Source organism: Chamaea fasciata, unplaced genomic scaffold (genome assembly GCF_029207755.1).
Source record: "Chamaea fasciata isolate MVZ Bird 193981 ecotype frontalis unplaced genomic scaffold, bChaFas1.0.hap1 SCAF_21, whole genome shotgun sequence".
In the NCBI taxonomy this organism is placed as follows: Eukaryota; Metazoa; Chordata; class Aves; order Passeriformes; family Sylviidae; genus Chamaea; species Chamaea fasciata.
This window is the reverse complement of record NW_027094106.1, coordinates 7,134,652-7,159,932: the sequence shown is the minus strand read 5'-3', so window position 1 is coordinate 7,159,932 and position 25,281 is coordinate 7,134,652. Positions and strand designations below refer to the sequence as shown.

The 25,281-nt window shown below is 46.5% G+C and overlaps 1 protein-coding gene across 2 annotated transcripts in view; it reads left to right on the top strand.

Annotated features, from left to right (window-relative positions):
• SSH2 (slingshot protein phosphatase 2) overlaps positions 1–25,281 on the top strand; it is a 90,872-nt gene that overhangs the window by 33,842 nt on the left and 31,749 nt on the right. The window contains exons 1-2 of one of the 2 annotated variants that reach the window (XM_066201689.1): positions 5,991–6,062; positions 24,177–24,280. In XM_066201689.1, coding sequence (XP_066057786.1) covers positions 6,007–6,062; positions 24,177–24,280 — 160 coding nt within the window. In that variant the 5' untranslated portion in view covers positions 5,991–6,006. Of the gene's footprint in view, positions 1–5,990; positions 6,063–24,176; positions 24,281–25,281 lie in introns of those variants that run through there. The other variant, XM_066201691.1, reaches the window with a different exon arrangement.

Genomic DNA, 25,281 nt, shown 5'->3' with positions numbered 1-25,281 from the left:
TCATTGCGTCGCCAAATTACCAGGTGAACACAGGGAGCTCGCTCAAAATCTGAATGCTTATGAAAAGTGGTTTTGAATTTGTCATTCTAAGCGTGTGAAGAGAGGAGAATGAGGAACAGGGCAAGGATGAGCTGGGAAGTGAAAGGAATGAAGGTGGATCAGATCCTTCAGCTACCAAAAGGGTCTGGAGTCCAGAACAGCTGCTCCCATGCACTTGTGCTCTTTCAGAGGGTCACAGAGAAGGGGCTGACCAGGAGGTGCCTTAAGGATTCCATACGTGCTTCTGTCTCCTGCTGAGCATGAACCAGGTGCTCTAAGCTAAAGGAATAGAAAGGGAAACTCTGAAATTCCCTTTCCTGGTGAGACACGTTCACATGATTTCAAAGTTAAACGTGAATCTCCAGAGTTTTCAGCATTTCGTGGATTTCAGACACTTAAATGTATTTTGGCAATCTGAGCCAGGGTTTCTGGACTCGTTGCTGTTCAGCTAGTTGATGTCTTTGCATCAAAAACATTTCTTTATAAAATTGAGTGAGTGGATGTTGGACAGTTGGGAGGATTTAGATCTTTCTTTTCTACAGGTCACTGAAATAATACATTACCTACACTGGTGTTGCTTGTTGAGAGCAGATATTGCTGCTTGTGTCCCTTTTCTTGCTCGGGTCCCTTCAGTCATCTTTGCTTCCAGCTCTGTAAAAAAGGTGTAATTGAGCATTGTCCTCTCCGTGTCAGACCCTGTAAGATTTAATGATAAGTAAACTGTACAGTGATTGGATGTGGGGCTGATGAGGGAAGGGTTTAATGAACTGATAATATTGCAAAATAGGTGTTGAATTCTCAGCTAGGCAGCCTAATCATCGATCATGATGGGCAGCTGACCAAAGGGCTTTAAAAGCAGGGGTTTGTTCTTTCAGTGATGCTTATCTCCCTACTCCTGTACTTGTCTGATTTCTTTGCTCAAGAACTGGAAACAGAAATACTCTTTGACAGCTTAAATAACCAAATTTAGAATGTGGCTTCCTGTTCTGACTGGTTCTTCAGGATTAAAGTACAGTTTTGCGTGCTTTCCCTGTTCCTGCCTCCCCCCTTGTTTTTTTTTTTTCCTTTTTAATTTTTTTGTTGTTGTTGTTTTAACTAGATATGGGCTCCTTTATAATTACTCGGTTAAGTTCCCCTGGCTGTGTGTAATCCAGCTGGTGTATGTAAGCCCTGCCTTGGTGGGTGGTATGTCTGTTAATCACTGGGAAAGCTTTGTGTCTGTGCTGTACTCTATCTCGTTCTGCCCTGCGTGCATTGGCTTGTTTATGATCGCTGCTACTGAAATCGCTTCATGTTTTCCTGATAAATTGGACTGCAGAACGCAGAAGGCTTCATCTCCCATGCTAAAACCATCCAGAAGGCTTCTGACAGATCTACTTCTCCTCCGAGGTGCGGAGGCAGCCGTAGGAGATGAGTGCAGGAGGTGCTGCTCTCAGCCAGTCGGTCTCTACCTCTTTACAGGTTTGCTGCACTAATTTAAGGCTCTTCCCAAATAAATCATCTATTTGGACGCTTAATCCACTCAGACTCATCTGTCGACTCTGTACTTAAAGCTACATGTCCTCACAGCAAAAGAGTGGCTTAATAGACTTCCCACCAAAAATGCAGGGTCATCAGACCCTCCAAGAGCTCAGTGTGGCAGCAGATTTTTCAAGGCCAGCCCTTAGGACCCTTTTCCCATCAGAGCTGATGCAGAGACAGCTGCCTTTGTGGACAAAGACTTAGTGTAGCTGCCGGTGAGAAAAAACAAAGGACTTGGCCCCACCTCTGCACAAGGAAATGAACTTGCTACCTCTGCTCCCCGGCGGTGCCTGTGCAAGACTCCCGTGCTTGGCTGTGGGCAGGGACGTGTTGTTTTCAAAATTCGGTGGCTTTTCATAAATATCACCGGAAACAGCTGTTGAACAGTAAAGAACAAACTTTCCACATGTGCAGTAAAGGTGGCTGAGCAGGCACGGCCGTGGCACATCGCTCGGCAGGGAGAGGATGTGCTGGGGATGAGGGGGAGGTTTGTTTGTCTAACACAGAAGCTTCACGAGTTTTTTTATAATCCCCTGAACACATGCGTCTGGGTTCTGCATTGCCTTATCTGTGATACTGATAATAATGATTGAGGACAGAATTCCTATGTGTGACAGCCTCCCACTGTCCCCTTTACCTTGAACATGACCAATGTTACAGCTGTAGTACTTTCCATATTTGTAGGAACAGAACATTCCTTGCTTTGGCAGAGTACCTGGACTTCAGTCTAAACAGACTTAATAATACCCAACCCTTCATACTCACTGGAGTTAGAAAGACTATGACAGTATACTGTGTTCATTAGGTTGAGATGAGGTGATCTCATCTCAAATGAAAAGAGGTCATCAGGTCCCCCTTAGTGTAGACTAAAAATTGAAGATGTCTAATAAGACAATCATGCCCCAGATTTAATTATGTTAACACGTGAGCAGACCCTCAGGAAGCCCCTGTGGGATAGGAGTGGGTGGAACACGGTGACACCTACACCTTTGTGTGGTCTGACGAGAAGCAGCAATTCAGCCTGAAGCTGTTGATCTTGGATGGAAACAGAAGCTTGATGAATGCCCTGTTTGCATGTGGACTATGTGCACTGACAGGACTGGGTGTCCAGCTCTGAGCATGCCTCCTGCAAGTGTCAAACCTGGGCATGCCAGTTCCAAGCCTGAATGGAGAACTGCATGGTGACCTGTGCACCGAGGCCTGGGCTGGACAGGGAGAACCCTATTAGCAAGTGCTAGTCCTGTGTAGGACAAAGAATTATTCTGTTACATCACTGCAAGATCAAAAACTGCTAACATGCACCAGGAAAGTGAAACAGCTGAAGGTACTGTGCAAGCTGCTGTGATTGTGTAGTTTTGCAATGCAGACACCGGTGAAAATGATGACTGCATGAATAAACAATATGTTGTCAGCCTTGTCTGCCAGTCCGAACGCTACAAGTCAATATGAGAGATTTGTGCATGCATGTTCTCCTTCCAGCCCCTGAAACTCCTCTCCAGAGGCAGCTCTGGTAGCATTCCCTCTGCTCCCCCCTCCTGAAGTGCCTGCTCAGACATTCCTCACACTCTGTTTTTTCCCCATTGTGCTTCCATAACTGGTTCTAGCTGCTGCCTTAGTGTAGCAAAGATTTGGGGATGGATGTTTTTATGGTTATGTATATAACTCCAGTTTATTAGTTTGTGTGGTGTTCAAAGGTTAAACGGGATCCTGCTGTCCCACAGGCTTGTGGTGTCACGGTGCCTTGCAGGGTTTGCTGCCTGCTCCCCCGGGCCCCGCTGATCCTGTGGCCACCTGGGCAATGTGAAATGATGAGAACTCAGGCAAGCAGTGCCCTCTTCCCTGCAGCCAAGTATCGTTTTGTGCACTGGGCTGGGCAGCACTTGAGACCCCAGACAGGCGTATTTACATCTTGTCATGCAGTGATTAATGGCTCTGCTCACATGCTCTGTTGCGGCACAGCGGTGATTTAGGCTGCTACCTGTCATCACTGCAATTTTGTGCACTTTAAATTCTTCGTGTATTTGTCCCAGCAGAGTGCACCTGCTTCCAGCCAGGAGCAGTTTCTTGGCTGTCTAGTGACTTGCTGCCTGAACTCCATCTCATGCATCCCTTTCTTTCTGCCTGCTCCTTGCTCCTGCATGCTGAGACATCGATTTACTGGGTCTAAACTTTTACTCATTTCTAAATATAGGAGCAACTTTGACAAAGAAATAGAATAGAGTTGTTCCCTAAGTCTGATGTTAAAAGCAAAATATAAAAGTAACACAGCACTTAGTGCTGTTGTCTGGTTGGCAACGTGGTGATGAGTCAAAGATTTGACTTGATCTTGGAGGTTTTTTCCAACCTTAATGATTCTCTGAGTCTCCGCAAATGGACAGTGGGAACTGAAATGCTAATTTCACTAACGCGTACCTGAAAGCAGTGCCACTCTCAGGCTGGGGTTTCAATCTTTATGGCAACAAACCCAAGTTCAAATAGCTTTTTTTAGTGCAGATTTCAAGATACAAACTTACTTGAGGATTTCCCATTTCTGTTCTCTAAAGGTTCGAAAAGAAAACAAATGGGATATTCCTGTCATCACTTGGTTCCCTGGCATATGGAGATGCAGTGCATGATTGTATTAATCCAGGACTAATTCATTTACAAATCTATTATCCATATGTTATGAGTCGCTGCTTGTAGTTAATCACTGCACTTGTTTTCAGCAGGTTTTAAGTGCTTGCCTTGTAATGGTGGTTACATGTAAGAAATCTGACGTGTCTGGACAGTATCTAAGTACATTTAGTCTTCTACAAGGCTTGAATAAAGCCCTTAAGTTATTAATTAGAAAAGAACAGAAGTTCTGGGCTTGTTTTTCAGTCTGTGAATGTGTGGTATGTGTTACTACTGAATATGAGGTTCTTGCCATTCTCTTGACCTCTGAAAGGATTGAGTTACCCTCCATTTCTTAATGTCCCCATTTTTCCATTGCTTCTTGCAACTGACTTAATTTCTGCCTCACAAAATGATTTTTTTTTGGCATTGCAGCAAGCTGGCACTGCATTTCCTTTACAGCTGTGAGGCACCATTACTGGAGCTGTGCTCTTGGCTATATAGGATGACATTGCTTAAATTATTGCAACCAAACACTACCCTAGCAAAACTTGCAGAATCACAAATTCCACTGCTTTGCCCTTTTCCCTGCCCATCCCTAAAGTGGAGACGGTCAAGACCTTTCAGACAAATGCCTTCTTGCTCCTGTCAAGTCTGCTATCGAGATTTGAAGCAGCTGCCATCACGCTGTGTTGTTTTTTTCAACCTCTCTCTGATTCTCTGAAACTTTAAGTTAATAACTGAAACTAAAACTGATGAAGCTTTTGGCTTCCAGCTCTTCTGCCAGGTCACAGGGGCAGCTCTGCAGTTGATGCCTTGGTATTTTTTGCTCTTGAGTAGATGTCATTAACAAGTAGTTGTGTTTAAACTCACATCTTCCCCTGCCAGCTCACTTGTGCCTCCTTCCTGGGCATGTGCCACCCACAGCAGATGACTTAAGGCTGGTATATCGTGTTCCTCTGTGCTAGGATGTCATGCATTCCTATGGGAAACACAAAACTGAGCTTGCTTCCAATCCAAGGCTCCTCGGCTGTTGGTCCGCGCTGCTTGCTGGATGTAAGGGCTGGAGAACGCCGGTCTGGGATGGGCAGTGCAGGGTGGGATCGAGCCGACCCCGGCTCTCCCCAGTGGAAAACCGTATTAAGTTTCCCTCGCACTGTAACATCTGAATTCCCAGCAGCCAAACGACAAGACTTTTGTTCTAAATAACTTCCTTTCTTCCTTTTCTCGAGGGGCGATGGAGCTAAAGATTAAACAGCACTGAAAGGCAGCTGCTTCTCTTCTCCTTTGGCAGAAAGCAAGTTGTCGCGTCTCTGCATATGAAAGTTACTGCCAAGAACTCTTCCCCCGGTCTCCTGCAGGAGAGAAATTAAGGTCGTTTCCTAAGCACCCGAGTTGTCGCTGCCTGCCTTTTGCAAAACATCGTTTGATGTGCTGCATCAAACCCGGTTTCAGGGCGTGCAGCCTCGCTGGCCTAGATCTGAGGAGGGAAAAAGGGGAAATGAAAAGGGAACGGAAACGGAAAAACTGGGCGGTACTGTGCACCGTCCCTCGCTGCTGCCCGCAGGCGGGACCGGCAGCTGAACCCCGGCCCGTGAGCGAGGCGGACCGTCCGCCCGTCCCGGTCCTGCCTGTCCCCGTCCCGCCTGTCCCGGTCCCGCGTGTCCCATCCCATTCCCGCAGCCCCGCGCCGCCACGTGCGGGCGTGGGCGGGGCAGGAGGGCGGGGCAGGGGTGGAGCCTGCCCGGGCCCCGCCCTCAGGCCGCGCCTGCGCGGCGGGGGCGGCGCGGCGGGCGCGGGGCAGAGCGGCGGTGCCGATGCCGCGGGGCAGGGCGGCCGCCGCGGTGGGGAGCGATGATCCCCTACTTCTCCGACAACGCCGTCATCTCCCAGGGCGCCATCGCCCAGCTGTGAGTACCGGTACACACCGTCGAGACTCCCCTTCCCGATGCCGCTCCGCCTGCCCCGGCTCCCGGCGGCTCCCTCTACCCGGGCGTGCGCTGCGCTCACTCTGCTCTCCCCTCTGTCCCTTCTCTCCTCGCCTGCTCCGTTCCCCGTAGTTCTCTCCGCCGCCGGTTGCCTCCGGGCAAACTTTCCCTTGCCCGGCACCGCGGTGTGGAAGTGCTGATAAGCGCCGGCAGCGCCCGGCGGCTGCTGCTCCCTCACCGCTCACTTTCCTGATTTTTTTTTTTTTTTTTACTACAAGTACTCCGAGTCCAATCCGAGCGCTTCTCTCAGTGTTACACGGGAGCTGCCCGAGCCGCTCAGGGCTGCGCTTCCTCCCGCCGGTTCCCCGTGCGATGCCGGTGCGGGTCCCCGCGGGCCAGGCTGGGCGCTGACAGCGGGGTACCGATCCCCGGCCCGCATACTTGGGCCGTCTTTTGGGCTTAAAGCAGAGATTTGCCCCTTTATCTGATCTCTTGGCTTATCGCAGACTGGCAGAGAGGGGCTGCGGGGCTGGCGTGTCCCGGGTCGGAGCCACGGGAGCAGGTCTGAGACATTACACTCAGCACCTACGGGTCACAAGGCAGAGACGTGGAGCTGCTGCCAGTTGTTCACTACTGTCAGTCTTGGGCAGCGCTGAAGTGCAGAGTGTCTCCGTGTCCCGGACTAAGCCGCATGGAAAATCAGTCTCTCCAGCTGCACACCCCCCCTTTGATATGCAGATACGAGTAATCATTTAATTTATAAACAATTAACAGCCACTGCCTGAGTCGTGGGGTTTGGCTGGAAGGATTAAGGAGGGAAGTGGCAGCTATGGGGTGGTAGATAAGGCGTTCATAGAGATAGTCGCTGTGGTCTAGCCATGCTTTATACTTCTTTAAAGAAGCCAACAGACTGTTTTATCTCTTAGAAACATCATGAAAGGCTTCCAGATAGTGGGATAAAGTGCTGGGTCCCACCTGGAACTGTGTTCTTGTCGCAAGAAGCTCCTGCTAGAACTGCAGCTGCCTTGTGCGCTTATGAAGTCTTTGGTAGATATCTCTGCTTATGCTTCATATGGAAATGAGTCCCTGGACTCTGTGCCTTCTTTTGTGAGCACTAGCAATCACTGCTGCAGTTGGTAATCGGTTCAGTTAAATCTCTCTGAGCCTTTCATACTCAACCCAAAATGTTTGTAATTAGTAATTTTTTCTGCTGGCAGTGTTGCCTGTAAACAACAGGGCTTTTCCTGCGGTTGCTGATAATGTAGGTTTAACAGAGATGTACCTAAATTGTTCTTCCAAAGCAGTGATGCGATCTGGATATGCCCTGGGCTTTGGGAAGTTGCAATAATTCTGAAATTGTGGCGAAAACCCCAGCGTACTGTGGGCTGAAACATTTCCTTGGAGCTCCAGATGATTTACCGAGCTAGAGTAGGTAGCCAGGTAACAATTTAAGTGCTTTTAAGGTGTTTGTTTTATCCGCTGCTCAAACACTTAACCCGCGGTTGGAGGCTGTACAGAAAGGGATCAAAAGAAAGAGGAAATGCTACTCGTCTCCGCTCCCTCCGTCACGTTTAAATGGCCACTTGGCCACTTGGTTGGAAGGACCACCCTTTCCTTTTCTGGGGAGAGAGATAACACAGTTATCAGAGTGGAGCTTACACTGTCCTTTGCCTCCTGTGAGGGAAGATTATTAATAAGCACGAGAGTGGCAGAGCTTTTGGCCCACGCAGAAGTGCTCTCACAGGGCTGAGTGCTGGATTAATATTTTGCTAGTGTTCTCAATCAGGATGGTGCTGCAGCTCTCGGGCTGGCCTAGTAAAGGCCAGCATTTAAAGTTTGTGCTCCTAATTACAAGTTCACAAAGGCTGATTAATATTGGATGTCTTTATTTCATCATGGGCAAGACCTAAAAATCCAGATTTAGTTGTTTGCTATGCTAAAAATGTGTTCTCCGTGGAGTGGGAAGGGCAGTGGTGACCCAAACATTATCAGAAACTTCTGTTTCAGTGTATTCTTTAGTAGATGTATTTAGCTGATCAGCTCTGACTTTCAGAGATCAGCAGAAATTACTCTTGTGTTGACGCTTTTAGTCAGTAATGTAGTCAGCTGGTCTGGGTCTAATTCATTTCAGGTTCACAAGGATTCAAATAGTGTCCGGGAGACTTGTGTTTGTCAAAATGCTCAGAATTTATAGTTGTAACTTGTTCCAGAAAGTCTTGCTATTCTCACTGAACCCAGGGGGAATTCTGCTGATTTACTAGTTTATTTGTGTGTAGGGTTCAAAATTTACTTTGGTCTATTAAAACTCTAAGGCAGCTGATAGAAAAGATAGAAAGAAAAAAGCAAAGCTCCAGATAGTCTGCAAATATCAAAGAATTTTTAATGAGAAACCTGGAGGAATTGCCATGGATCAGTTCTTCCTGCCTACAGTCGCTTCCTTTGCCTCTGGCCAAGTTTTAGTTATTCAGATCATTGCCAGTGTCCCTGAAGTGGCTTTTCCAAGTTTCTCTGATAATGCCAGATTCCTCTGTCACCCAGTTTTCTTCTTTATCTCAGTGACAAAGTAGGATGATCCAGCCATCAGGGCTCTCACTTGAGGTTTGAGAAAACCCAGCTCCTGCTTTCACTGTGCCACATCCTTCCTGTGTGAATCTCACCAGGGGCTGGAAGGTACAGAGGATGCTCAGCCTTCCTTCAGAGCCTGAGTGCATTGACCACCTCCCTTTGATGCCCACATCCCTCTGGCATTTTGAAGCATTTTTTTGTTGTGTTTAAATACTTTTGACTCTGCCTAGGTTTCCTTTCTGCCAGGCAGCAGTGGGAGCCCACCCTGAGCACAGCTGAGCACATGTTGAAGCACCCCTGCCCTGTTTACTCCTTCATCCTCCAACACTCAGGAGCCAGATGGATCTAAAAGCACAAATACACTCACTGCTTTCCATGGTTCTCGTGCTTGCCTCATACCAGTCTATTTTCTATTATGAGATGTTAACTCATAGTTTTTATAGGTATTTTAAACTTTGAGGGGGAATAAAGAAGGAGCAGGAGTAGACACTTTCTTCACAGCATTGTGAGTTTATAGTAGAGCTCTTAGGGGGAAGAAATAAACCCAAGAAGTTAAACTGAATTTTCAATGATAGGTAGTCACAAAATGTCCTTTCAGACCTAGCTTAGCAGCCTGCTACTCTCTCCCGTAATCAGTTTTCTTCTAAGTGACAACCCATGTGTGCAGAGTGTGAAGAAGCAACACTTCAGGAAGTGAAAGTTCTGAGGCTGTGCAGGTAATTACAAACTGTACAGTAGATGACTACACTGGGTAATTCAGGCTCATTGTGTTGCCACCTCTGTGCTGTCACCTGTCTCTGTGCCCAACCTGCTTGGCCCTTTGTCCTCCCCCACCCCTTTTCCTCTGTCATGCAGCCGTGGCCTTCATGGTGGGAAATTTCATGACCACCTAATCTTGAATTGTGTCAGGTGCCAAGTCAGGAACCTGGATAGGTGCGTGGCTGCTGTTGCCATTCTTTGGAGAGCTGCCTATTTATTTATTTCTTGTATGGGAAGCCTTACAACCTTTTTATCTCCTTACAATGTTATTGCTGCCAAAACCCTTGACCGTTCAGCAATTAGACTGCAATCCTCAGAGCAGCATGTTATTGGAAATCTTTAATTGCTTCTGCGCCATTGTAAAGCACTGTAGCTTTATGAGTATTTTACCATTGTGCTGAGAGTCAATGATATTTAAGAGCTGAGAGGAGATGCTTGGAAACTCCTGCGAAAAGCCTGGAAGATCAGCAGAGTCATTCCAGTTATTACTCTTAACTCTAACTAAAGTTGTCTTATGAGTGCTTGAAATACAGAAAGCAGTTGATCAGCCCTTCATGTCTTGTAGAGCCTGGTGGGATCGGGGCAGACTGCAGCAGTTGTTTTCTCCAAGTGTGCATTGTGTGCTCTGGGTTTGTCCGGCTGCAGAAGACAGCCTTGTACTCATCAGGGATGTGATGGGAATGTGCAGGCAGGGGAACCTGACCCCTTACCCTTCCTGCCCACCCCTCCATGCAGCTGAGCTCACCCTGCACAGTGGATGGGCTTCCTGTTGACAGAGCAGAGTTGTCGGGGATTTCTCATCTTTTTTTATTCCTTTGTTGCTTGTGATGAAACAAATGCGATGCTTAAGAGGCCTCTTACAACCCACAGATTACTAAAAACCATTCAAATAGGTTGTGGTATTTGGGTAAGAGTAGTATGGTCTGTGCAGAGTTGATCATTAACTAAGCCAGGGCTGTATTGTTCATAACTACTTTTCCTGTTTGGCTTTTCATTTTACTCCCCTGGAAGCTGTGGGGTTTTGTCTCACCGATCCTTCCTGGTAAGGGCTGGAAGAGAGACAGAGATGGTTATCAGACATCAAATCAAACCTGAGCCACAAACCAGTGTTTCAAGGACAACCCCCCCCCCCCACGCCACCACCCTTTTTGAGCAATATGTTTTAGTTAGGAAGCCCACGCTGCTGGGCTGCCAAATTAATGTTTCAAAAGGATTTAAATGGTACAGTTGACTCTGAGATTGTGTTGTCTTGAAACATCTGCAGATGTTCCTGTCTCTGGAAATGCTTGGGATTTTTCTAAAGGCCACAAAGCAGAAGGACCCTGGTGAGATTATCAGCAGAAAAAAACCTTTTGGGGCCAGTTAATAGCTGGCTGGGGTTTTTTTGCGGGATTCTACGTCCTTGCACCTTTATCTCAGAGCCCCTGGTTAAAATATTGCTTCATTGTTTTAAAAACAACTTCAAGCTAACTTTCTTGACAGTTGCTTCTGACTAGTGTTTGCGGGGTCAGAGAAAGTTTAAAATTCTGTATCCCGTTCTGCAGTAGCCTCTGAAGAGCTGCTGTCTCCCTTGCATTGGTCTGACAAACAGCATTTAAATTATCGGCCTGTATGTGCTCAAAACTAGTTCAGCAAATATTTTTCTCCAGTGTAATGTATGTAATGTGTACAGAGCAAATCTGCAACTTGACTTTCCAGCCATGGTGTTTCATAGCAGCTGGTTGAAGACTCAGATTTTCACAAACACGTGGAGCAAAACTCACTCTTGTCCTTAATAGTAAACACTTGTGCTTTGGCTGAAGTATTCCAAAGCCACCCCTTTGCTTTCCATGTGCAGCTTGGCCAGAGCTTGAATCCAGCAGCTTGGGAAGGAACTGCAGACTGGTAAAAGCTGTTCTGCAGCCACCTATGCTGGGCTGTGTGGGATTAACCAAGTGTTTTGTGACAGATAGCAGCTTTCTGGTTCAAGGACATCAGTCTGTGGACGAGGGAGGGTGGGGAGAAGAAATGCCTATAAAGGTAAACTTAAGAGACAAGTCCCAGAGTTGCTGGAGGCTGGGAGTGACGTAGGAATCCAGCCTGGAAGAACTCGATGTAGGATTGGCATTTCTTGGCGTTGGCAACTGGGTAAATTTTGGCACTTCTAGGTGTGTTGAGGCCACAGGTTCCTTGTTCAGTGCATATTCCTGTTTATTCATTATTTATCTGCCCCTCATCACCATAGTGTTTAGCTCTTTGGGCTCCCTGGTTTACTTGCAATAAGCCATTTAAGCAGAATGCTTTTTCTCAAAACACCTTTGTTACAAGTAGGCTAAATCCAGACTCCTGAACCAGAAATGATTTAGTCCTTTCTTTTAAACAAATGATCTTTGTCACTTATTAGCAAACTCCTTCATTTGTTCACACACTTCTCACAATGCCTTAATGAGCTCCATGCTGTCCCACCAGCCGGGGCTGCCCAGGATCTCCTCGGGAACGCTGCAGGTTGGGGTCTGGCTTGCACTGTTAAACTTCCAGCTTTTCCCTGGGAGAGCGCAGATCTGTGACATCTGGCTGTTGCACTGTGACTTTAGTGGAGGCACCAGGATGGATCAGAGTAAGTTCATCCCAAGGTCCAGAGCTGTCTGGAGGTGCCCAGGGTAGAGGGGGACCCCTGTTAAATTGGGCTTCGAATTGTCTGTACTGTGGTGTCATCATGTATAATGTGCTGGATTTCCTCCCTCACTGTGATTAGTTTGCCAGTGTGAAGAGAATGAATTTGCTTCTCTGAGCCTCTTATTGCCCTTTTCATACAGTATCCCAGCTGGGTGCTTTGGACTGGGCTGTTACCTGTGTCTTGGCTCAGGCACCTGTAGCTGACAGACAGGCACGGGCAGCCCTGTTCTGGGTGTATTGCTGATGTTTTGTGACACTCCAAGTGGCAGGTGGGACTGGTGTAGGGTCATTTTGATTAGCAAATGATAAATTTACCTTGGTCAGGTTATAATGTAAGGGGGAATCCTATTTGCACAAAGATGTAAAAAGCTATCATTAGTCTTACCTTTGTCCTTCTGTTAATTTTCTGCTTGTTTTCTGCAACTCGATGCTGAATTAAAATGAACCCAAATTGTGGGAGGAGTCTTACTGGGGTTTTTTGTTTGTTTAGTTTGGGTTTTTTATGGGCTTATTGCATGGTGGTGTGTGAAGAGCTTGTCACTGGCTTTGTTGTTGTTATTGTTAGGGTGGGTTTGTTGTTTTTTTATCCTTTATTTGCTTTGTAAAAGAGATGGAGAAATCAAAAAACAAATGCAAAGTGGAACAGCCGCATTCCTCTGTGGCCAAAGACCGAAAGCCAGTTAGTCTAAATAAAAACAAACAACTTGTCAGCACCATTTCTGGCCCTCCGGTTGGTTTGCTTTGATGAGAAAATTGCAAGAAAGCAAAAGAGGAATATCCACGTGCCTTGATGGCAAGTGGGGGTGACACAAATATCCATCCCAGAGGTGGGTGATGCTGTGTGCAGTGTGTGTGAACAGGACTGGTGTGTTTTGGAAAGCAGGGTAAGGAGATGGGCCAGGACATCACCCAGATTCCCAGCACAGTCCCCAGCAAAACCTTGACACTTCTGTAATCTTCCTGACTCTTTTGTCCTTAGTTCCTTCAAGTACATCATAAAATGTTCTGAGAGGCTCTCTAGCTTGAAATTAAGCAAATATCTATTCTGGAACCTTTTTAAAAGCTGTTTAAGAGCCTTTTCCCTAAAGTACACTGTGTTCTTGTTAGAGCCTTCTCTGGGTCTGTGGTACGTAGCAGTGTTTAGTATTCTGATGGTCTTTCTACTTTAATGTGTGGTTTTTAAAGGGGTTCTGTGCTTTTAGGAAATAGGAAGACCTGAGTTAACCACAGAAAATTGGCTGCCAAACTGCTTAAAGTGCTAATTCTGCTGAAATTTAGCACCTGATTTTTGCAGGGATAAACACATCTGGAATCTCTATTCTTCTGAGTTCAAACTCCTGTAAAATAAAACTTTATTTAATGTGTTTCCAGTCTGAGTCTTAGTCAGCAAAACTTTGCAGGGTTTTTATGTTGAGTTAAAAACTCCTTTATATGCATTTTGAAGTAAAGCATTGACATCCCCCTGAAAGTCGCATGAAGGTGCTAAAAGAGTTGGTTAATTTGCAGCTGTGCTGAAAAATCACAAATGCAAAACTGCAGGGTGATGCTTCAGAATGAAGCACTTTACTGTTTTTCCTTTAATTTACTTTTTTTGTGAGCACATACCATGAAGAGTGGATGGTTCACAGTACTGCTTCCCTGCTTGTATTTAAAGTATCTGTATAAAAACGTATCAATTCTTAGGAACATTTTGAAGAAGTTTTCTTGTCTCCTGTTTAGAAATCTCCCAGTTCCTTTTGCCTCTTAGGGTGCCCTTCATTTCAGCTTTTGTTTAAGTTGGGAGATGCTGTGCTGGTGTTAGACATCCCACAGTCTGTCAGCTTCTGTTTAAAGTGGTGTATGGTGAGTGATTAATGGAAATTATTTCGGGAATAAAGGACTCCTGGTAAGCTGATCCCTATTCAGAGCACCAAAAGAAAAAGCAGAGTCACAAGAGATGTTGTCTCCAGGAAGAACTTGTAACATCCGCGGGGGGAAGAGTTGGATTGGAAAGTGATGCTGAGCTTGCATTTTGAAATGGATCATAATTACATCTCATGGTCTGATTTGGAGAGCTTTTCCTGATGGCTCCGGAGGCTGATTGTCACTTACACCAGCAGGATGTTGGAGTGATTTTTGTGGCTGCTCTCAGGGTAGGTGTGCTGGGGGTGCGTGCTCTGAGCTCCTGGGAACGAGCAGCCTTGTCTCTCCAGGCTGTTACCCCATTCCCTCAGTGCTGGCTCGCTGAACACAAAGTGAAGCTGTGTTTCTTCTTTGGTTTGCAGCTTTAAATTGAATCTGAAGTTTGCATTGACCTTGCTTTGTGCAGAGAGCAGTTCTTCTAAGTGTGGCCCTGGATTAAAGGCACAGAATCTATTAAACTGTCCCAACTGTAAAATGTTTCCAATCCTTTGTCTTTGATGATTCCTTACTTCTAGCTGATTAAAATTTCAAGTTTGTTAGTTGCAGCCACATTTAAGTTTGTATTCCCTTAATTGTAGCTTACCTGTTCCCTAAAGTCCCTGGCGTATTTGCAAGGGGAAGCAGATCAATGGCCTGATTATGGCTGTATCATTGCTACAGGTAAAGCTCCCTGTGACTTCCAGTTTCAAATCAAAACCTATTGAAAGAAGCCTGGCACGTGGCAGTTCTTTATGAAACAGCCCACAAACCATCTCACATCACTGGCTACTGCTGACTGTCCTTTTTGCTAATATAAAGGGACAGTCGTTCCTAAACCGATTTTACTGTTCCTGCTGGAAACTGTCATTTAGGGATCCAATACCATTGCATGGGGAGGATGCAGTAAGAATGAGAGAAAATTGAAAATGCTGAGTGCTGCAGAAGTTAAAATACTGAACAAATAACTTCCTTCTATATTTTTATGAGTCAAATCCAACAGTCTCTTGATGATTTTCGATGCTTTTGGTAAACAAGCATCTGCTTCTTCTTAGCAAGAGGAAAAGGCTTATTATTCAGCATTGATTTCTTTGTGTAGAGACAGAGTGGTCCTTGTTTTGGTGCTCTATTTACAGGGGTCTGTTAATGTATTTACTGAGGGCAGCCAACAAGGCTGTGATCAGAGCCAGGCAGCTTCCCCAGCGTAATTCCTCCATCCCATGCCCTGGTTGGGTTGGTTGCAGAGCCGAGTCCTGGCACAGTTCTGCCTCTCAAGGCAGCAGGAGCTCTGCTCCCTGGCTGACCACAGCCATGCTTGGTGCTGGCCACATCCACTGGGACCAGAAAAAGACAGAGCAGCATCTTCCTCGACCATCGTGGGCCTGTGCCTGGGGCAGCTGTGGCTGCTGGGGAGGGTGCTGGGGGGCACAGGGTGCTCTGCCTTGAGCGGGTGCCGGGGACTTGTCAGCTCTGGTCACACCCATCTTGGGGAGACAGCCAGCGCTGGCCGTGGTTCAGGCAAGTCACTGATCTCCTTCCATCTGTAAAGTGCTGGACATACTTTGTCTAAATATAGGGGACCCTGGACTTGGCTGTGGTGGGGAGGGACAGTATGTTGACCTCAGCGTGTCTCCTGTGACTTGTGTTACAGTCGTATTTAAAGCAGACGGGTCCTTCTTGCGGGACGCTGCCAGTCAGGCCAAACATGGTCAGGTCTGTGACAGTGACATACAGGGAGATTGGCATAAAAATCTGTTATAAAATATCCTGCATTTAATCGTAGTGGGTAGAGACCAGGTTGTTAATCAACTGCTGGAGGGTCTGTCAGCTGTCATTTAAGGTTTAAAAAGAAACGTGCTGTGTATGAAGGCAGTGCTTTCAAACTCTGGTGGCAGAGGAGATTACTGTGTGGTTTAAAGATAATCAACATGGACTGTGTTAATTAGGAGAGAAAAAAGATAAGTACGTGTCAATCAGAGGGGTGTTCTTCCTGAGGATTAACTAATCAAAAAACTGGTGGTTATTTTTCTCTGTTCCTTGATGTGATAGATTCTCCTTAGGAAGTTTTCTCATTTTGATCAAAGTGTTTCTAAGAACGTATTTGTGAAAGTATTTTGTTGGTACCGCAGCAGCTGGCCCGCTTTGGGCAGGCTGAGCTGCTAGGAGCATGGCATGTGGTGGTAAAACACTGTGGAGTGTTCTCCTGGGTATTGCTGTCCTGCTCTGTGAACCTGGTGGTATGCATTAAAAATGCCCAAGGATGTTTAAACAGTACATGGCACAAGAAGAATGTCATGTAGAGCTTTCATCTGGGAATGTCTTGACTTGGAGACCTGGAAGCCTTTGGGGACTATCATGTAAAACAAATTCCTTTCATGGTCTCACTTCCGGTCTGGGTCTTTTGCTTTAAAAAGTACAGAGAGTCAAATTTCTTCTGTAAACACTAAGTGCCTGGATTTCTTAATCAGCATCTTAATTGTGTTAGCCACCCCCTTCCTGGTCTGTGAACTGCCGTGCTCGGACTGCAGGAAGAACGATTTTGTGCCTATCTTCAGTCTCAAATTCCAGAGACATCAGGGCTTTGTTTGCCCAACTTGTTTTGCTGTTGCTTTTTGGAATCTTTTTCTTTCTCTCTGGGCAGATTCTCTGAAGCCACCTTGGAGGCTGAACATGGGCCACCAACACATGCCTTGCTGGGACTCCCTCAGTGTTGCATAGCCAGGGAGATGGGCAGTAAAGCTTTTTGCTATTTGTGCTGCGTGGAAAATGGGTCCTTTTCAGTCTGTGATAGCTTAAATCGTCCCTGCTTAATTCCCTTCTTCATCACCATGGTGATCCTACAACTTGCACCCAGGTTTGTATTCCTTGAAATAAACCATTACTGATGATCTGTCATCAGTGGGGTGTCCCCCCAGTCCTCACTGCTCCTCGGCGGTGACAACAGCCACAGCTCAGCTCAGCACATCTCCCTCTCCCCAGCCTCAGCACCAGGACATTTCCTCCCTTCCTAGGCTGCCAAGGGCTGGCAGAAGCGATGGGGACAGGCTCGGCAGGGAGGTGACACAGGGAGGGCTGTGTCAGGGTTACCGTAGGAGCACACGCTCAGCATCAGCCCAGTGAAACCCAACCCGGAGCTGCCAGCAGCAGGCTGGGCACAGGGCTGGGTGGTGAGGAGGCAGCTGGTGTCGGTGCAGTGCATGCTCTGCCTGCATTGCCTGAGCTCTAGGAGTTCGTTGAGCTGCTTCATCTGTAGGCCAGGAGTATGTGAGGGGAACAGGAAACCCACATGGACTTTCACTTCCATCAGACACCATAAAATGTTGCTTAAAACAAAACCCAGTCTGCTTTCCTTTGCCTGTAAAGAATAAATCCCAGCCCTGCCTGCGAGGGAATACAGTGGATGCAAGTTGTGAAACTCAGCCCTGCAGAGTGAGGCTCGGGGCATTGGGAGGCAGAGGAATGCTGCAGGTGGTTGGGGTTGTCTCGGCACAGTGCAGCCCTGTCGCAGCTGCGTGGGCTGAAAACTCGGGCTGCAAACAGCAGCTGTTGGTGCTCCCTTAGCCAGCAGCAGGGATGAGTTTCTGGCAGGGATAAGTTTCTCAGCCCAGAGCTGTTGTCTTCTGTACAGTCTCCAAAGGATGCCACTGCTCTCTCCAGCATACCCCGGCTGCCCAAGCTCTGACTGAAGTTTGCAGAGTTATTTCTGGAGCTCAGTTAAAGTGATCTGGTGGCAGAGTAGGTCTAATGGCATGTCATGGTTGCTTCCAGCAGTGGGTGTGAGTTGCAGACTGATAACTCACTCGGGTGTTGAGTGGGTATCAAAGCTCCCCACAGCCTGGTGGGATGACCTGAGGCCGGTTTGATCCTGTCTCTGAAACTGTGTCTGAGTGTGGTTGTTTCATGTACCTGAAGTGGTCGTTCTTCACTTGCACACGCAGCCGTGGTCATCAGGGGTCCCTTTGGCAAGTTGTAGCCTCTCTGAATTCAGCAGAAATTCTCTCCTTGCTTGGAGCAAGGAAAAGAAATTAATCCTTTGGAATTCAGATTTACACCCATCCATCCTCACCTATTACTGTCTGCTGGCAAACTGTGAGTTTTTCCTGTTGTCTTAGTTTGGCTTCTGAAATTGTCCGTGTTGGAGCCCAAAGCAAGGGATGAGGTGACCTGGTGCTGGTGAGAAGGGATCAGTAGGTAAGTTCATGTGGATGAGTAAGACTTGGCATTGCAGATCTATCTGTGATGAAGCCTATCTGTGTCTTGGAAGCTGAGTTCTCTCTCCAGGGAGCCCCACCTTGGAGGAGAGGAAGTGCCTGCAAACGGTTCCGTTTTAAAAAAAAAAAAAAGGCACAAATGCAGATGTTGCTAAAAATGCAGTTTGCGTCAAACCTGTAAGCCCAAGTGGGTTCCCACGCTCGGTTTGTTTTTCTCCTTGGGCTGTTTCTTAAGTTGCAAAAGTGCTGAGTGGTGAGAGATGGCCTTTGGTGGAAAACCACTTCCCTCTTCTCTCCCTGCCCTCGGTGGTGTCACCTCTGCTGGCAGTGTGACTGACCCCTTTTTGCTAACTTGTGACCCTTGTTTTGCTCGGCGCTGAGTTTGTTTCTGTTTTGGGTATCAGAGAAGCCTGCACTTGTCTGTGTTTGCTGCCAGCTGACCCTGTTAATACAAATGTCAGTGCAGGGCAATCCTGAGTTATCCTTGCCTTTTCAAGACCTGTAGGGTTTTGGTTGGTTTTCTCTATTAGTACCTGGCATTGTGCTTCATGCAGCCGTGAGATCTGCCCTCTGTGTGAAGAGAATCAAGCACCTTTCATGCCTAAGAGCAAAGGTTTAAACTGGAAGCCAAACATTGCTTCCCTCTATTTAATTCATTAATACTGTAGGCAGTTATTAAACCAGGTGCTTTAAAAAGTAAACAAGGGGCATAGGGATGTTGTTTATTGGAAAACAAACTACAGTGAAGGTGAAAGAGACACTTCCCTGGGGAGAGATGCTGGAGGAATGCAGTGCTTTTGTCTGGTGTTTGAGGGAGAAGTGCCCTGGGCTGCCAGGCTGCACACAATCCAGCTGTGCACCCAGCTGCTGGTGCACCCCTGGCTGTGGGACTGATGCTTTATTAACCAGGACTTTTCTTGTGGGCAGGGGACGGGTTTGAAGGCTGGCAGTGGGAGCTGCCCCCGAAGCAGGTGTGATGCTGGGCCCTGGGCCTGCCTGTGGAGAAAGGGAAACAGCCAGTTTGGGAAGGGGAGCAGGAAGAGGGAGGGAAGTGGCTTTTGAGGTGCTGAAAAACTCAGCAGGCTGCTGCGCCCGCCCTCCTGTTGCTTCTCCGATGCCAGGCTCAGCGGGCTGTTGGGGAATTGCTGCTCTTGCAGTCCTGGCTGCTCCAGAGCTTGTTCACATGTCCCCGGCTGCCCTCTCTCCCTCCTTGCACGCCTCGAGAATGAGCTAAGAGTTGACGCCTGCTGTGCCACTCCTGCCAGCCATGGAATTTTGGTCTTTTTGTTTGGTTTGAGTTTTGCAGCCGCTGGATTAAGGGAGGATGATAGAGCTGAGCTGGCAGCTGAGGTGTGCAAGGCAGCATCGGCTTCTCATGTTAGAGTAAAATTTGGGGGGCTCTTTAGGGACTGCACAACTCTCTTGTCATGGGGAGCTACAGCTGGAGCCTAGCTTGGCATTGAAATCCCACTGTAGCTGCTTCAGAGCTCTTTTCTGCAGGACTCTGGTTAATAAATACCCGCTAAGAGAAATTGTATTTCTATGAATCATACAGGTAGTGGACTTCCATTCAAATGTGAAGTAGCTTGAAATCTTCATTTCCCCTGCCACCACTTTTCAATCTCCCGTTTCATCTGAGGATAAGGGTGAACAGGGTGGTGGGAGGATGTGACCACATGCAGTGCCCATGTGCCTTGGGCATGGCTGCGAGGAGGTGACGGCACAAGGAGGTTTTGGCCTTTGCCACGCTGACCAGTCCTGTACGTTGTGTGGGAGGATGTGGATGGAAGGACTTCTCCTGCCGAGCCTGTCAGGGAATGGTGCCAGCTCTCTGGTTGTGCTACTTGGCACGTGCCCCACCAAGGGCTGGGCTGGACAGGACAGAGCCTGCTGTAAGGGAGCTGCTCCGATGAGTAAGGAGAGCCGACTTTTGGGAAGTCATCCTCAGGCTCGCAATAACTTAATTAAGTGTTTATTAGGATAAAACGTTGCCAGCAGCTGTTCAGGTGCCTCCTTGCCTTATTCCTAAGAAGGTTTTCTCTCCTTTCATTGTGAAGCAGTTTCAAAAGAAAACTGCAAGGTTCCTTTTTGAGTGTTGTACACTGAGGACTGAGAGTGTCTCATTGAAATTGGAGGGTGGTGCAGATTCACCTGTGTCCTGGCTGGGAGCTGGAAGGCCTTGTCCAGGGGGTCATGACAATGCATCCAGTGATTTATGATCTCACATCGCTTTGGCACAGCCGCTAAAGCAGTAGCACTTTCTCTTTCGTGTGCTCAAACTATTTGGTGTTTCTGCTTCCAGTTTATGAATGGAGCTGTGCAGTGTAACATCTGGGAAGGCATTTATTATTTGTTTGCCATCTGTAAGTTCTGTGTAGATCTCATTTTGTAGCATAATGAGAATTTCGTTTGAACCGTGCAGTGGTTTCCTTGTGCAGGAGGAGCTCAGCCCTGGGCAGCACATCAGGGAGCACAGGAATCACTTCTGTTTCCTGCTGTTACTGCTGGTTAGAAACAGAGCCTTCTGAGGGCAGTGTCTGTGCTTTTTGTGCAAAAGGCTTTAAATAGTTCTGATGTGACTTGTACTATTTCTACAGTCATTTCTGCCTCGAAGAAAAATTGGTACAAGTAGTGATTTCTGTAGGAGTTGCCCAAGTCTCCTGCTTGCATTGGTTCTCCTCCCAGTGAGCAAGGAATTACAAATAGCACATCACTGGTGGCCTTGAGGCTGCTGCTTCACTGCAGAGATAAGCATGGAACAGAAGGGGTTTTTCCCCCAGCTGTAGTGCTGATGATTGTGAACTCTTTCATAGGTTTGTCCTGAGTAAGTCTTCTCCTGAAAAAACCTGCCGTGCAGTACAGAGGACTGATGACAAGCCTGGGGTGCTGATAAAACACAGCTCAGCTTTGTTACCTGTGCCAAGTTGGCTCCTTGTCTTCTGCTGTCCTGGGCTCAACTTCTCCCCTAACCACGTTGAGTGTCTTTTAACACCAGTCTGTTCCAGGAGAGTGTTTCAAAGAGCACTGAAGCTCCTGTAGGCTCTGGCAAGCCAGATATTGTGAAGTATTTCAAAGCCCACGTTATGCTTGGGAGCCATTGAGCTGTCAGCAGGGTGAAATCAGTAGTGGATGGCAACACTTGTTTGAAGCCTTAATTGCCCTTTTCACTGACATCTTTTCTACCTTCTGTGGTTTTGAAGTGTCTCAGACTGGGGCCTGCTGTTAGTGTCCCACCCAAGGAATTGTTTTTCTTTATATATCAGGGGCAGTATCCAAAGGTTGTCTTGCCCTGAAATGTGATGCTTAGGGCAGGGACTGTCCAAACAGGATGGACCCAAGTGCAGCAGCCATCTGAGTGTGGCACAGAGGATGTCAGGCCAGTGATTGCTTTTTTTTGTCCATGTAGTGCGTCACAGGCACCAAAATCAGCATCTGCTGAATTTATTATTAAGAGTCACTTGGACTTCTGTGAAGTTGTTGCCTTTCCTCCCAAGATTTTCTTTACTGCTTGAATCGCAAGGCAAGAGCTTTGTTTTGTGTTTGGGTCTGTGTGTGTAATACAGGTTTCTTTTCTGGGTATTGATACATCTGGGGTTAGAATTCAGGGCAGGTGATGGCCAAGGATGCCAATAGTGTGCCTTGGCTGCTCAGTAAGTGTCCCCACAGCTGGATTTGGCCCAAGGCTGTTGTCTCCATGGAGCTGCTGTTCTCCCTGCAGCGCTGATGGCCATCTCCTGCCCTTGCTCCTGCCCTGCGGGAGGTGCTGCCCTCCCTGCCTGACCTCCTTGTTCCACTAGAATGATCTGCTTTGCCACATTCTTCAGCTGTTGCAGCCCTTTGTATGGGAAATTGCTTCCCCTTTCCCTATTCCTACCAAGGTACACTTAAAGCCCGTGGTTAATGGCCCAAAACAAGGCTCCCCTGGCCTTAGGGGAGAAGGTGGCCTCCTGGAAGGATGCACCTGATGGGAATCCCTTTAGTTCTGCTGCTCTGTCCTTTCTAGGCTTGTGGCTGAGAGCTGGTGATAAGGGAAAGTGATGGAATTGAGAAGATTTTTAACCTCCTGGCCCTCTTAGCTACATGCTGCATTATCCACTAAAAATAGTTGCTAATTCCACCTTCTGGGGGAACCTCAGGCACCGGCTGAAGGATTGCTAATATTAGTGGTTGGCTTTGCTGATAAAATGAACTGTGTGAAAGCTGTCTGTGAGTGCTGAATTCTTTCTCCTCCTCTGCAGCCTAACACCTTTTAACAGTTTTCTTCTGTGGTGAAATTATAATGGGAGGAGGAGAATTTATTTTTATCATTAATAATAATATTATCATTTTTTTAAGTGTCCTTAAGATAATTCAGTGTTTCTCTAGTTCAGGCTGTAAGAAACTGTAGCTTGAGAACTTTGAGAGGATTTATGTGTCAACAAAAACTAGAAAGGCTCAGTCAATTTTTTTAATGTGAGAATGGTCTAAGGAAACATGTCCTGTGTGCCCAATGAACTTACTATTTTTTGGTTTTAACTTTAATATAAGTAGAGGACTCTGATTCATTTTAATTTAGGATGAGTGATTTTCTTTTTCAAAATTCTTTTTTTGTTGAAACATCCAGAGCATGTTTGACATCTGGTTCAATTTTAGGAAAAAAGTTCTGGGAGAAGCTTTGTCACTCTGGAGTGCTGAGGGTATGACAGCATGATCTAAACATTGGGATGTGCTGCAGCCTTGAGAAAAGTCTTTCTAACTCTGTGCATCTGCTTTTTCGGAGCTTGGAAAACTTCTTTTTTTTTATATCCCTGGCAGCAAAATGGAGAGGTGCCCAGAAATGTGCTTGAGCTTAGGGGGAAATCCAACTTTAACGCAAGCTTTTCTAATTCTTTTACTTACAAAAATGTAGTCAGAAAAGCCTTTTGCTAAGGCAGTCAACCTCAAATAATGAAAATATATGGCAGAGCTTTTTACTCTATTAATTTCCCAGTCCTCATCCCTTAGAGGAAGGGAATAACTAACTAGGTTTGATATTTGGTTAAGTGGAGAAAGGAATAAAAAGTTCCTGAGCAAGAGCTCAGCTGAAGGACAAGCCAACATCTTTTTCAAAGAAAGCATGGAGCTTTTGGGATGCACGATGCCAGGGACTCTCCCATCCTGTCTTATCATATTCATCAACCGTCCTGTTGACTAGAGAATTGTTTCTGGCTTTCTTCAAAGCCTCTAGGACTGTCTTATCAATTCCAAGAAAAGCAGGAACCCTCGACTATGCAACAGGATGGCTGCATTGCAGAATCTGGAGTGTGTCTTGCTTTTCCCAGAAACCACAGCATCTGCAAGAAAACAGCTGGAAGATGTGCTTAAAATACCAGCTGTTCCTCAGTACTTCAGAATTCTTCATTGCCCCTTTTTTACAAAGTTCTGTCCTCATATGACTTCAGAAAGGGCAAAATCAAGGCATAAAGTTATAACCGATTTCAACAGCATTACAGTTTCCTACTTTTGTGATTTATAAGTCTTGGAGAGTTAATCATCCTGCAACTCATAGAGAGTAGTTTTATGATTTCTTAATCTGTTGTGTACACTAATTTTCTTTTGGCTAACTGCTGAAGGGAGACATTTGTTTCTGCAGGGCATCAGCTGTGTCTGAACCACAAAGCTCAGGGTTAACAGAGTCCATAATTACCCAGATGCGTGGGCTTGTTCTGTTCATCTCCATTTAGAAATGTGGATCTGTCATCTTGACTTTCAAATCGAAAATGTAGCCATAGGTTAATCCCCTCTGCCTGCTCGGGTTGCACCTCTGCAGGCAGAGTGGCACCAGCATATGTTTTGCTTTTCAGTGTTTCTCTGTTTGTGTTGTTCTCAGTTATGCTTTGAATGTTTGCAGTGCTTACATGGGGGGGATAGTTCTTTCCCAACAGAATGATTTGGTATAAATCACTTGCTTACAAAAGAGCGGAGCATGTATTCAGTGCTTTTTCCCTCTTTTTTCCTTTTTGATAATGAGACACTTTTCCTCACTCCCTTTTTGTCTTTTCCCGTGCAGCATCAGCGAAAGCTTCCTCACTGTGAAAGGTGCAGCTCTCTTCCTGCCACGAGGAAATGGGTCATCCACTCCCAGGATCAGTCACAGGCGCAACAAACATGCAGGTAAGTGTGGTATCGATGGCTGGGGCTTGTCTGCTCCCTCTTGTTTCAGAGTCCAACTTTCCTGAGCTCATTCTCACCTGATGACACACGTTTGTCTGGCCCACGTGTGTATTAAAGCCTGACGTGCCAGTCTCAATACTGATAGGAAAGAAAGGTTTCAAAACTCTCCTGTACAAACAGGATCATCAAACGAATGAGTGACATCAGGACAGCAGTCATGACACGGTGGAGACTGGAGAATGAGTTCCCCCCAAAATACCGTCCTGTAATTTTAGTATGAGAGAGGGAAGGGAGGATTGCCTTCCAAAACCTTTGTGCAGTGCAGTGGGAAACCTGAGTTTGTGATACTGGGTGAGTAATGGTGCTTCCTAATCTGAAAGTAACCAGTTATGATGGAGGAAAGGGAGGAGGCTTACCAGACTTACCTCCACGTGGGGGTGAGGAAACCTCTGAGCAAAGTCAGTGTGACTTCTCAGAGGTGTGAGCAGAGTGAGTAATAGAGAGCCGGTTATAATTCCGCCTCCTTTATCTGCTAGAAGTTTGATTTGTGTTTTTGCTCTGACTCTCTTTGAAAAGTTGCTCTGAATATCATAACTCAAACATTTCAGGGTAGGGTATTTTTCATTGGCTATATGGTGCTTAATCACTGATGGTGTTTTACAGGGATCAGATAGCGTGGGGATTTTTCCCTTCCATAAAACAACTGGCAGGAAACAAAAATAGAGACCTTCAGACTTGTGCAAATGGTACAGGGATAGAAACAGAGACAGGAGTCAATGTGCTTTGCCAGAAAGTGACCAGGAAAAACGTGATTTGGTTTAGTTCCAGGTGTAGATCTCTTTGTACTTTGACACCATCATGCTGTCATCCACCTCTGCATCTGTCAGAGTTACATATGTGATGACTGGCCACCTCAAAATCTGTTTGCAAACATATTTATAGAAAAAGTTTAAGTCAGAAGGCATTTAATTATATACTTCCCCCAAACATAGCACAAGTGT